The 12198-nt window shown below is 39.6% G+C and overlaps 1 protein-coding gene across 6 annotated transcripts in view; it reads left to right on the top strand.

Annotated features, from left to right (window-relative positions):
* The window catches only part of Adamts20 (a disintegrin-like and metallopeptidase (reprolysin type) with thrombospondin type 1 motif, 20), a 163761-nt gene that overhangs the window by 29221 nt on the left and 122342 nt on the right, over positions 1–12198 (top strand). For all 6 annotated transcript variants that reach the window (XR_001781518.1, XM_006520863.3, XM_011245594.3 and 3 more), the window contains one exon: positions 8080–8242. Coding sequence is in view for 5 of the 6 variants with exons in the window: in XM_006520863.3 (XP_006520926.1) it covers positions 8080–8242 (163 nt within the window). In the remaining variant the exon portion in view is untranslated. The remainder of the gene's footprint in view (positions 1–8079; positions 8243–12198) is intronic.

Genomic DNA, 12198 nt, shown 5'->3' with positions numbered 1-12198 from the left:
AGGCTCCCGAGGCTGACAAGATTTGGGGAAAGTTCGTTTTGTTTCTGTATGGGGATGTCCATCCACGGAAGAAGGAAAAGGTAAATGCTAGCTGGATCTGGAAAGGTATGAAATATGTCCACAGATATAGTTGCTAGTGCCAGAGAACTAGAAACGACAAGAATAAACGAGAGGGAGTTTTGAAACTTCACTGGAGGGAGGGAGGGAGGGAGAGAGAGAGAATGAAATAAGACATCACTCCCTTGTTTCATTTGGTTTTTGGTTTTCTTCCTTGAAAACAGGTTCTTAATACCTCCTCCCATGACATATTTAGGAAGTCTGGACCAACCCAGAATCTCTTATCAGGACGGTCATTTTAAGTATGCAGCATCACATTGTTAAAATGAGAGTCAATTAACTAAAACATCACGATAGTACCAAGCTAATTCGTGATGCATGAATACGCACTTGCCTACAAATGCCTGAAATAGCGGAATCTGGCAGTCTCTGTGTTGTTACAGTTCGTGTGACGAGTGAAGCCATCATATTTGAGCGCTAATGTGCTGTGAGAACATCCTATGACGAACAAAGCTGCTCTGTCCTTGGTGTTACAGCCACAGAACTTAGCTACAAGTTTCTCGTGAGCCCAACATTTGCTTAATAAAATTGAACAGATCATACTTTCTGAGAGGTGTTCAGACAGTTGCACAAAGTCAACAGGGTTTATTATGTGTATCAAACATTGGTAGTAGTAGTTCTCTCCATGCAAAATGTAAAGATACTTCCACATGGGTTTGAGATGATGTCCTAGACAAGAGCCTTGGTAGTTACTCCTCTGGCTACTTAGCATTGATGTCCCGTTAACTTGATATAGGCTTTTACATCATGTTGGAAGAGGGCACCGCAGTTGAGAAAATACGCCTACCAGATTGGCCACAGGAAGCCTGTGATGTATTTTCTTAATTAGTGATTGATGTCAGAGGGCCAAGCTCATTGTTGGTGATGCCACTCTGGGGTTGATTGGTGGTCCTGGATGGTGGTAGCACCCTGGGATTGATTGGTGGTCCTGGATGGTATAAGATGGCAAGCTGAGAAAGCCATCAACAAGTGGGTGGTGGTCCTCTACGGCTTCTGCATCAGTTCGTACTTCTAGGTTCCTATCTTGAGTTTCTGCCCTGACTTCCATGGATGATGGACAACAAGCTGTAAGACAAAATTAACCCTTTCTTCCCCGGGTTGCTTTGCTCACGGTGTTTATCATAGTATTAACCCCCTAAGGCAATTGCTAGAATCTTTGGAAAGTCTTCTTATATATTTTTTTCAAGTTAGTATTTTGTTTGTTTGTTTTTGTGTTTGTGTGTTTTTGAGACAGGGTTTTTCTGTGTAGCCCTGGCTGCTCTGCAACTTGCTCTGTAAACCAGACTGTCCTCGAACTCAGAGATCTACCTGCCTCTGCCTCTGCCTCCTGAGTGCCAGGATTAAAGGCGTGTGTCAGTATGGTTGTATTTACCTAAAATACCTCCAATAATTTTTTCCTTTCTGCTGTAGATAAATGTAAAATATTTATGTCATCAATATAGCAGAAGCATCAATAACACAAACATTTATACTTTAAGGAAAAAATTTCTATCTTTAAAGGCTTAAAAATAATGCATAGTCTACCTGGAAGATCAAATAAACACTGTCAGAATCCCGTCTTTATAGCCATTTGTTCAAACCCAGCAGTTTTACTGATGCCATTTAGTTGCTGGGGTTCAGTTAATCCAAGGCACAACTTAAAGCAGTGTTTCTTCCATTTCTGTATCATTAATTAAAAAAAAACTTTTACGAGACTTTGTGTTTACATTTTTTTCTTTTATTATATTAATGAACCTGGATTTTTTTTTTAAATTTTCATTCCTAAGTGTAATGTTTTGAGCCCAAGAGCCAGAAGGGGCTAAAAGTCTTGCAAGTACTTTTCTTGAACAAGTGTATATCTATAATCTATTTGTCTGTCTGTCTGTCTGTCTACCTAACTACACACACACAATATGTTCCTTCTAATGTTTTTTATTTTTATTTCATAAATATTTATCCAAAGATTTTATAACAAAGATTTATATGTTTCTGAACTATATAGTGGATAGGGAAGTAGAGTGTATTATAAAATATTTATGAGCAGTGTGATAATGGCCTATCAAACATACTGATCCATTGATTGACATAGAATTACAGGATATTAGTCCTCATATTCAATTCTTTTTTTTTCTTTTCCATTTTTTATTAGGTATTTAGCTCATTTACATTTCCAATGCTATACCAAAAGTCCCCCATAGCCACCCACCCCCACTCCCCTCTTACCTTGCATAGTGATATTGGTTTTAATCTTATAATGTTGATAAATAGACTAGGGTCTGTATTTAGTAAGTTGGAATATTATTATTACCATGTATGTGGCAGGATGTAACACGTAATATGTTTAAAGACAGAGATCCCTTGCAGCACTAATTCACTCTGCTCTCACATTGCCTAGTGGATCTTATTCTTCCCAGGGACAAACTTAACCACTTACAAGTTAGCCGAATTATTTATTGATGGCATTGGAGCAGTGAAGTCTTGGTTGAAGGAAACAGTTTCCTGATGATATCAAACTGGATGTTGTGCTCGGCTTGTTTTGTATTCTCTCAGAGTATCTTTTGTGGCTATGTAGATTGTATTCTCATAAAGTATCTTATGTGGCCATGTGGATTGTATTCTCATAGAGTATCTTTTGTGGCCATGTGGAGTGTATTCTCATATATATCTTATGTGGTCATGTGGATTGTATTCTCACAGAGTATCTTTTGTGGCCATGTGGGGTGTATTCTCATATATATCTTTTGTGGCCATGTGGATTGTATTCTCATAGAGTATCTTTTGTGGCCATGTGGAGTGTATTCTCATATATATCTTATGTGGCCATGTGGATTGTATTCTCATAGAGTATCTTTTGTGGCCATGTGGAGTATATTCTCATATATATATATATCTTATGTGGTCATGTGGATTGTATTCTTACAGAGTATTTTATGTGGCCATGTGTTTTGTATTATCACAGAGTATCTTTTGTGGCCATGTGGATTGTATTCTCTCAGAGTATCTTTTGTGGCCATGTGGATTGTATTCTCTCAGAGTATCTTTTGTGGCCATGTGGATTGTATTCTCACAGAGTATCTTTTGTGGCCATGTGCATTGTATTCTCACAGAGTATCTTTTGTGGCCATGTGCATTGTATTCTCACAGAGTATCTTTTGTGGCTATGTGGATTGTATTCTCTCAGAGTATCTTTTGTGGCCATGTGGATTGTATTCTCACAGAGTATCTTTTGTGGCCATGTGGATTGTATTCTCACAGAGTATCTTTTGTGGCCATGTGAATTATGTTGGGATTTCTCATAAGAACAAAGATCCAGCCTGCCAATCACTCCTCCCACTGAAGGCTAATTACTAACTAATTAAGTTGCTCCTGTTAAGTGCTAACAGGTAGTGCAAATATGGAAAGTGTATTTAAGTAGCACCAATGTAATCCCATGTACTATTCTACAGTTATGTATTTTATTAATTCATTTATGAGAACAGCTTGCAGGGGGTTGATTCCCTCTTTCCCTCACATAGATTCTGGAGAATCAAACTCAATTCTTCAAGCTTTGTACAGATATCTTTAACCAGTGTGCCATCTATCCAGTCCCTCTGGATTGACACTTTTTTACACAAAATTAATTAGTCTTATAGTTACCCAAAATACTTAAACAACATCGTGAGGGAATTTCTTGTGCCTTTACTTTTAATATTCTAGTGTGTATTTGTCCACATTCTCCAAGAAGCAGATGTTAAAATGTGATTTTGTTTAGGGGAAGTGCCTGTACTAGGGAAACCAAGGAGGGGGTTGGGAGAGCGGCATGAACTGGAAATGAATAAGAAGGAGTACAAGGATGTTGAGTGGATTCTCCTAGCCTATTAGATAGTTCAAGAAGCTTCAGTTGAGTCAGAGAAGACGTTCCTTTGGTAAAGTGCTTGTCACGTGCTTAGGACCAATCCTCAGACCAATGGTTTCATTCTGTAGTTTGTTTAAATAAACCCAGGTGTGCTGGCACGTGCTTGGCACGTGCTTAGGACCATAGTGTGGGAGAGGCAGAGACAGATGGATCCCTGGAGCTGGCTGACCAGCCAGCCTGGACTACCAGGTGAGCTCCAGGACAGTGAGAGACTGTGTCCTGGAGGTAGGGGTAGGGGGCTGGTGAGATGGCTCAGTGAGTAAGAGCACCGACTGCTCTTCCAAAGGTCCTGAGTTCAAATCCCAGCAACCACATGGTGGCTCACAACCATCCGTAATGAGATCTGACGCCCTCTTCTGGTGTGTCTGAAGACAGCTACAGTGTACTTATTATATAATAAATAAATAAATCTTTACAAAATAATTCTTAAAAAACAAAACAAAACAACAACAAAAAAGGGGTATGAATGGTTCTTGAGGTATTATGACACCTGTGGTTGTATTTGACTTCCATATACATGAACACACAAACACACACACATAGTCACACACACACACACACACACACACACACACACATATACACATAGACAGACATAGACAAACATTCACACTTACACACAGAAACACACACACACAACACACACACATACAAACACTTGGGGTTTCCCCCCCCCAAAAATGTGACTGGATGCCAAAATACTGAAATAGCATTCTGTTACGACGAGTGTATGAAATTCTCTAAATACATAAAAATTATATTCGGTGGATACATTGTAACCAGTTATATGATCACCTACTGCCTTTCAGAACATCTTGGCGGCTAGGAGGCCACTCTTCTAAATAATCAGGAAGCTCCCAGGCAAGTGAAAACTAGTTTTGAAGTATTTGCTAGCCAGCACAGCACAGTGTAACCCCACTGGCTTCCTTCCGAATCAGTCTGCAGCATTCATCCGAAGAGAGACAGGATGCTAAAAATATGGATGAGCTAAATATGATTCTATGAACCACCTGTTTTGTCAAGTCCTCAAATTCCTTTCCAGATCTCTTTCCAAGTTTTTTTTTTTTAATCTGAACTAATAGCTCCTTGGAGCCTTTGGCACAACTGTAATGTTACTTTTATTTTTATTATTTAGCAAGAGGTCCCTTCCATTGGGATTGCCTATAGAAAAATTGATGAAAGTAATGATCCTTCATTGATAAATCGGTTTATCAGTGAAATCAGTTTCACATAGGAACAGTCTTCACATAGTTGTGGGAGCTTGGTATTTTACAATTGCATGGGTTCCGAGGAATCCCTGTCCATTGTAGAGGTACCGTTCCTGGCAAGCTAGTCTCACACAGCTTTAGCTGATGGGCGGGTGGACTTTGGCAGAACTGTTCAGTCTCTCGTGGTGGCACGCGTCATGTCTTCTGAGTCTTATTGAAACATTGAAATAGAGAAAAGCAAAAGGATGTATAATGATTTTTAAAAGTTATTTCTTGGGAACAGCGTGCTGTTCGCAGTGGTGCCATAAGTGATCTTTAGCTAAGCTGCAGCCTGGCTCATGTCTATTTGCATCTTTCCCCAAGATACTATCGCATTTCTCCTCCTCAGCAGACTTTTTTTTTTCCCTAAAGGCAGAAAAGGATTTCTTGTGGAGCGATGTGGTCAGATTTCAAAAACAATTTCTTTGTTACCTCTTATAGCATGGACAGAATTAGTTTTCTGGGTAGTGCAGAAATGCTGGAGTCTCAGAACAGAGTGAAAAGTAAATGATTTACGACCGTCAGGTTTTCAAATTTCACACTGGGAGAATTAATGAACCACGGGAGAGGCTATGTCATTAGAAGAGCGTCCAACAAATAAAAATCCTGTAGAGCTTTGTCTTTTCTTAAAAATATTCTCAGAGCTTTATTGTGCCCACACCTAACTGAGTTTCAATTATTTTACTTTGGCTGTGTTGGGGATTGAACCCATGCCCTTATGTTTGCTAAACAGGTGTTCTCTTATTGAGCCATATCTCTAGCCCCTAATTTTAGGTCATTAAACATTTAGTCTGTTATATTATCATGCGACCCTAAGAGAACCTAAACACTTGACTTGTCAGCATGAGAGAAAGCCATGCATAGATACGTCAGAGAAGTCTACACTCTGCCATAATGGAAGGATGTCCAGTAAAGAGTGGAACTACTGGCTAAAGTGAAGCATCTTAACACAGGTGCTCTACCGTGACAGTCACAGGCTATGCACTGGCTGCCATTCCTGGCAATGCCTTAAAGGAATCTATCTTTATGTGCTCACCATCATTTGATGGATTTCATATCCTAATGAGGAATGTTGCCCTAATTCGTGGTGTCTCTTTAGCCATACAATGATATTGTTTGGTCTTTCAAAGTTCTTGCTATGATTCATCAGTGAAACTCCTCTAAGAGTTCATCTGAGCCTTTTTGAGACTGTGTTTCTTATCAGAACTGAAGTGTACCAGTCTGGCTAGACTGGCTGGTTAGCAGACCCCAGAGTTCCTCTGGTCTCTGCATCCCTAGATCTGGGATCACAGGCATCCATCACTGTGTCTGACTTCTTGCCTGGTTGCTTGCAAGGATGGTCCTCTATGTTTGCATAGCAAGAGTTTCACCAACTGTATCATCTCCATAGTCCCTATCCTAGGTATAGTTTTCAATGTATCATGAACTTACCCTATTTTATTTTATTTTCATTTTTCATTTTTCCCTACACACCTATTTATTTTTCTCCTTTTTTATTGGTTGTTTTATTTATTGACATTTCAAATGTTATCGCCCTTCCCAGTTTCCCCTCTGCAAGCTCCCTATCCCATTCCCTCTCCCCCCTGTTTCTGCAAGGGTGCTTCCCCACCTACCCACCCAGTCCTGCCTCACTGTACTAGCATCCCCCTATGCTGGGAATCGAGCCTCCACAGAACTAAGGGTCTCCCCTCCCATTGATCAGATAAGGCCATCCTCCTCTACATATATGGCTGTAGCCATGTGTCTCTCCATGTGTACTCTTTGATTGGCAGTTTAGTCCCTGGTAGCTTTGGGGAGGGGGGTCTGGTTGGTTGATATTGTCGTTCTTCCTATGGGGTTGCAAACTAAGGGATTCTATCAATTTTTATTTCAGGATTTTTATGGTTTTATTTTTAGGAGTTTACACTATCAACTCTTTGGTATTTATTCTGTGTGATGGATTCAGATGTATTCTTTCTATTTATCTGTGTTCTTGATGCAACACTGCTAATTAAATAGTGTGTCTTCCCATTCATTTAACATGCTGCATGCATATGAAGGAAGGTCCTGTAGGACTTCTAATATGGAGACTAGAACATAGTGAGCTGTCTCCATGCTTAGTGAGGCCAAGATATTAGATTCGATCATGGATATGGTGGTTAAATTTGGGATGATTCATTCAATTTTGGTTGTACTGTGGGGGTTGAACCATCACGTTCTGGCCGTGGGCTTGGTGTAAGACAGAAGAGAAAGTTTCATTCTTGAGTGCTCCCAAGTTTTATTTTTTTAAATTGATTTTAAGTTTGCTGTTGGATTCTAGAGTTCAGACAGCAGGTCCTTCTTTGTAAAAACTCGTCCCAACCTTTCATTTTTCATCTCTCGTCAACAAGTTCTGAGTTACCATCTCCAGACCCATCTTATCCAGCCCGACCTTCATATAAGTCTTCTTTCCTCACATTGCCTTCCATAGACCAAACCAAGCAGTGTAACATTTATAGAAAGTTCTAGATATTCATTTTGAGAGCATCACTGTGCTTGTCTTTAATACCTGGAGTATCAGCTGTCTCAGGTGAATCGGGAGAGTATGTAGCCTTGTGACTTCATTCGGAAGAGTGTGGACAGAGACATGAGCCACAGAGAGGAAACTTGTGTTCAGTTGATGGCATTTAGTGAGTGGGTCTTCTCTTTTCTTCCTGTGAGCTCAGTTGACTTCACTGTCATGCTGAGGGTAGAACTCGGGGAAGGATACACACTAGGCAAGTGCCCTGCTTCTGAGCTACAGTCCCAGTCACGCATGCTACTTTATCCAGTGAATCCCTAGAGTGACTCTGGTTAAGGTCGATGCTGTTCTCTTCATTCCAGATGGGGACATTCAAAGCAAATGATGGGGAGTATTTCTTAGAACCAGTCCTGAGGGCCGATGGGAGTGCGCATGACGATGACCACAACAAGCCACATCTGATCTACAGACAGGAATTAAAGAGGAACTCCTTTGCGCGGTCTCACAAGCCTTGTGAAGTTTCAGGTAAACTCTGAAGGGAAACCATTCAGCTCAACGGTAATGCTACTTAAAGTCTGTATTGGCTATCATCTACATTTTTCTTTGACACAATTGTATACACTATCTATTGCATATGAAGAATATATACATTATGTCATGGCTTCTGTGGCAGAACATCCATTATTAGCAATGCTAAAGATGTGCACCACTTTCATTAAAATTGTCTCTCTGCTGCACAGTAGTGGTTTTGAGTGTATTCTAGACACAAATGAAGTATCCTAACATCTCTTCAAATCACCACTCCTGATTTCCATAGCCACTACAATACATTTTACTTGTGTAATTTCAACTGTTTGTTTATATACTCATGAGATATGGCATTTCTTAAATATTTCTGAAAAAAATTTTCTGTAACATTAGAAATCATGCATTTAAGGTATTTTTGTAGTAAATTAAAGTCCAAAATATTTAAGTATATAGACTTTATAGTGGACTATCATAGGCTACTTTTATTCCAACCTACCAGTCACAGAATGGTGATTACATTGTTTTTGACAGCAGAATCTTGCTACCAGTCACTCTTGGTTCCTCCTCACAGTGTTCTAACTCTCTTTAGTGGAAACATCATATGTAGGTATCTATGACCACCACGTTGCTCAGCCTGCTTCTCAGATGTGTCTACTTTGGTATATGTCATAGCAGTTTGTCCATTTTCATGCTAAACAATATTTAATAGTTTGAGTATGTCATGGCGCCTTTGCCCCTTTTGGGTCATTTTCAAGTTTTTAGTATGAGAAATAATTCTTTCCCCATGTTCTTTGAGAGATTCTCAAGGACAATCATATACATCATATGGGATATATAGGATATATGATATATATGATACACATGCATATATGTATTATGTGTATATATGTGTATGTGTGTGTGTATATATGTATATGTATCTAGGTTGTTCTTTGATCTAACAATTTGTTAGAATTGTATTTCCATCTTCTTTTTCTTATAAAACTCAAACTACTGAGTATTTACAATGTATTAGGATCTAAGAATGATAAATTTCTTTGCAGGATAAATGGGTTGCTGGTAAAATATTTTACTTGTACTCTGTATAAAAGTTAGATTTGGGTTAATGTATATGCTTGGGTCTTCATTTTTCACACGACAACATATAAAGCCATAGAGAAAAGGCACCAGCAGTTATCACAAAAATACAAAGCCAAGACAAAAAGAGTGGGGTTGGGGTGTGTGTGGAGAGATGGCTCAGCTGTTAAGAGCACTGGCTGCTCCTACAGAGGTCCTGAGTTCAATTCCCAGCAACACGGTGGCACGTTAATATAAATCCTTAAAAAAAAACAAATCTAAAAAAAGAAAGAATGGGATTATGAAGGATTTGCTTGAAGTTGTAGGTGTCCATCAGCTATGGTTTCCAGTGCCGTGATGTAGTCTATAGTGACATGACACACAGGCCTTTGAAGGTTTTCTCGGGGAATTTGCTTCTTAATTAACCTTTGCTGTTAAAAGGCCGCCTCTTGGAAGGGCTCTCCTGGCAACTAAGGCCTCACTTTAAATCTACTGACATAACAGATGCCTTTCTTATGCTTCTAATATGAGCATACGGGTTTCATTTTTATGGCTTCAAAGAGAACACAAATGGGTGTGCAGCTTCACAATGGGACGCTATAGAAGGCGGCTCACACCCAATCTGAGGGACTATTCACGAGCAGCTTGTCTAATGAATTGGGTAGCTCTGTAAGAAGAAAACCACCAACAGGCGTTCTGAATGCATAATGTGTCACATGGTGATATGCAGACCTTCATATTCATGCTCGGCACTCATTCCTAGTGGAAGAATGCTCTAAAGAGCTATGTTCTTGGCTTTCAAAGGTTTTCCACACAAAACACATATGATAAAAATTATGAATGTAAAGCAACCAGAAAACTGGGGCTTAGGGTTTTTTTTGCCATATATGTTTCTGTACAATATTTATCAAAACATGATTAAGTATCTAACCTCATAAATAGATTCCTCCTGTTTTAGTCCTAATTAACATGTATATTTTTAGTCATAAATGAATGCAATCAATTAGTGACCTAAAATATTAGCTACTAATTATTGCTTCATTAGTAGAAGGGAAGAGTTGTGAATATAACTAATGAAGTGTTATAAAGTTTTTCTTTTCCATCATTGTTCATAAATACTTGCAGTATCGGAACAGCTGGATCGTCAAGAGAATTCCTTAGAGGTGAAAGCTGCAGGGTTTGTATGTGATTCGTCGTAATTAAGCAGAAGACTGGCTTCCTTTTTTTGAGGGGTTTTAACTAATCTCAACTCTATTCTTGATGAGACAGATTAAATTGTTTCCGAGGTCAGAGTTGACTATGTGCCCTGAAGCCATACAAATGGATTTTGTTGGCTAACCCCTGCCATGGTGGATACCAGGATCTCACATATAGATATGGCTTAGGTACAGTCCCATGGATGAAGAGCTACTAGCAAGAAGAGACACAAGGGTGGGCAGATATCAATGAAAAAATCCCGCAAATGCCACCAGCAGAATTAAACACAATAAATAAGACGCAAAGGGGAAAGAAACCTAGAAGCATTTGCAGAAATGAAATAAGGCTTTGATGCTCCACTCTTTCTAGTCTCTGAGTCCTTAATGCTACACCATAGATAAGAATTGGTTAGCAGTGGCCTGCAGATCAGAGGAAAAGCTACTCTATGGAAATCCTGCTGTGTGTGAAGGGTAGCCCACTCACTGAACCTGGAGCTTGCTGGCTCTGGCTGGTTTAGCTTGGCCCAGGTATCCAGTCTCTGTCTCCTAAGTGTAAGAATGTGGTTGCTAGCTGGGCCGTGTTGGCGCATGCCTTTAATCCCAGCACTTGGCAGGCAGAGGCAGGCGGATTTCTGAGTTCGAGGCCAGCCTGGTGTACAGAGTGAGTTCCAGGACAGCGAGAGCTATGCGGAGAAACCCTGTCTTGAAAAACAAAAACAAACAAAAAAACAAACAAAAACAACAACAACAACAACAAAAAAACCAAACAAACAAAAGAATGTGGTTGCTACAAAGTTAATGTTTCCAGTTTGTTGCCAGGAAGTCTGGCATCTCCCTGCCCATGCGGACTTGCTTTGGCTCATGCATTGATCTGTTGTCTGAGGAAGAGGAATTGTGGCTAAGAAGCCTTTGAAATTCTTGACACACCTGTTTTCCTGTTTTGTTCAGAACATTTTCTTGTCTTTGCTTTAGCTTCCTGTTCTGATGTGTGTACTCAGTTACTCACTTAGCAACTTGGCTTATCTGGATGCTGTCCTTTCTTATATCCATGTATCCTTTCCCACAGCACTCTCTCCTCTGCTGCCTTGCATTTTCCTTGTCTTGTTTTATACATAGTCTTTCTTTCTTTCTTTCTCTCTTTCTTTCTTTCTTTCTTTCTTTCTTTCTTTCTTTCTTTCTTTCTCTCTCTCTCTCTCTCTCTCTCTCTCTCTCTCTCTCTCTCTCTCTCTCTTTCTTTCTTTCTTTCTTAGTTTTGTTGTTGTTGTTGTTGTTGTTTTTTCGAGACAGGGTTTCTCTGTGTAGCCCTGGCTGCCCTGGAACTCACTTTGTAGACCAGGCTGGCCTCAAACTCAGAAATCCGCCTGCCTCTGCCGCCTGACTGCTGGAATTAAAGGTATGCTCCACCACGCCCAGTGGTCATTCTTAAAAGATGTTTAACTTCAAATATTTTTCTTCCACAGCGACATAGTATTTTTTTTTCAAATTAAAACTATAACCAGGTAAATGAATACCTGGGTGCTCTTGATGCATAGAGATAAAATAATAGTGGCTCATTAATTTTTGTCTCTCATACTAACTGTGGCCTATAGAGACAGTGGGTTTTTTTTTTCTCAAATCAATAGTCAACTCTATTATCATTTATGTCCATTTGTTCTTTCATGTTCATGGTTAGTGTACCTGCCAACATTTCTACAAGCTTAC

Source organism: Mus musculus, chromosome 15, assembly GCF_000001635.26.
Source record: "Mus musculus strain C57BL/6J chromosome 15, GRCm38.p6 C57BL/6J".
In the NCBI taxonomy this organism is placed as follows: Eukaryota; Metazoa; Chordata; class Mammalia; order Rodentia; family Muridae; genus Mus; species Mus musculus.
Note: the sequence above shows the minus strand (reverse complement) of the source record. Positions and strands in the feature narration are given on the sequence as shown.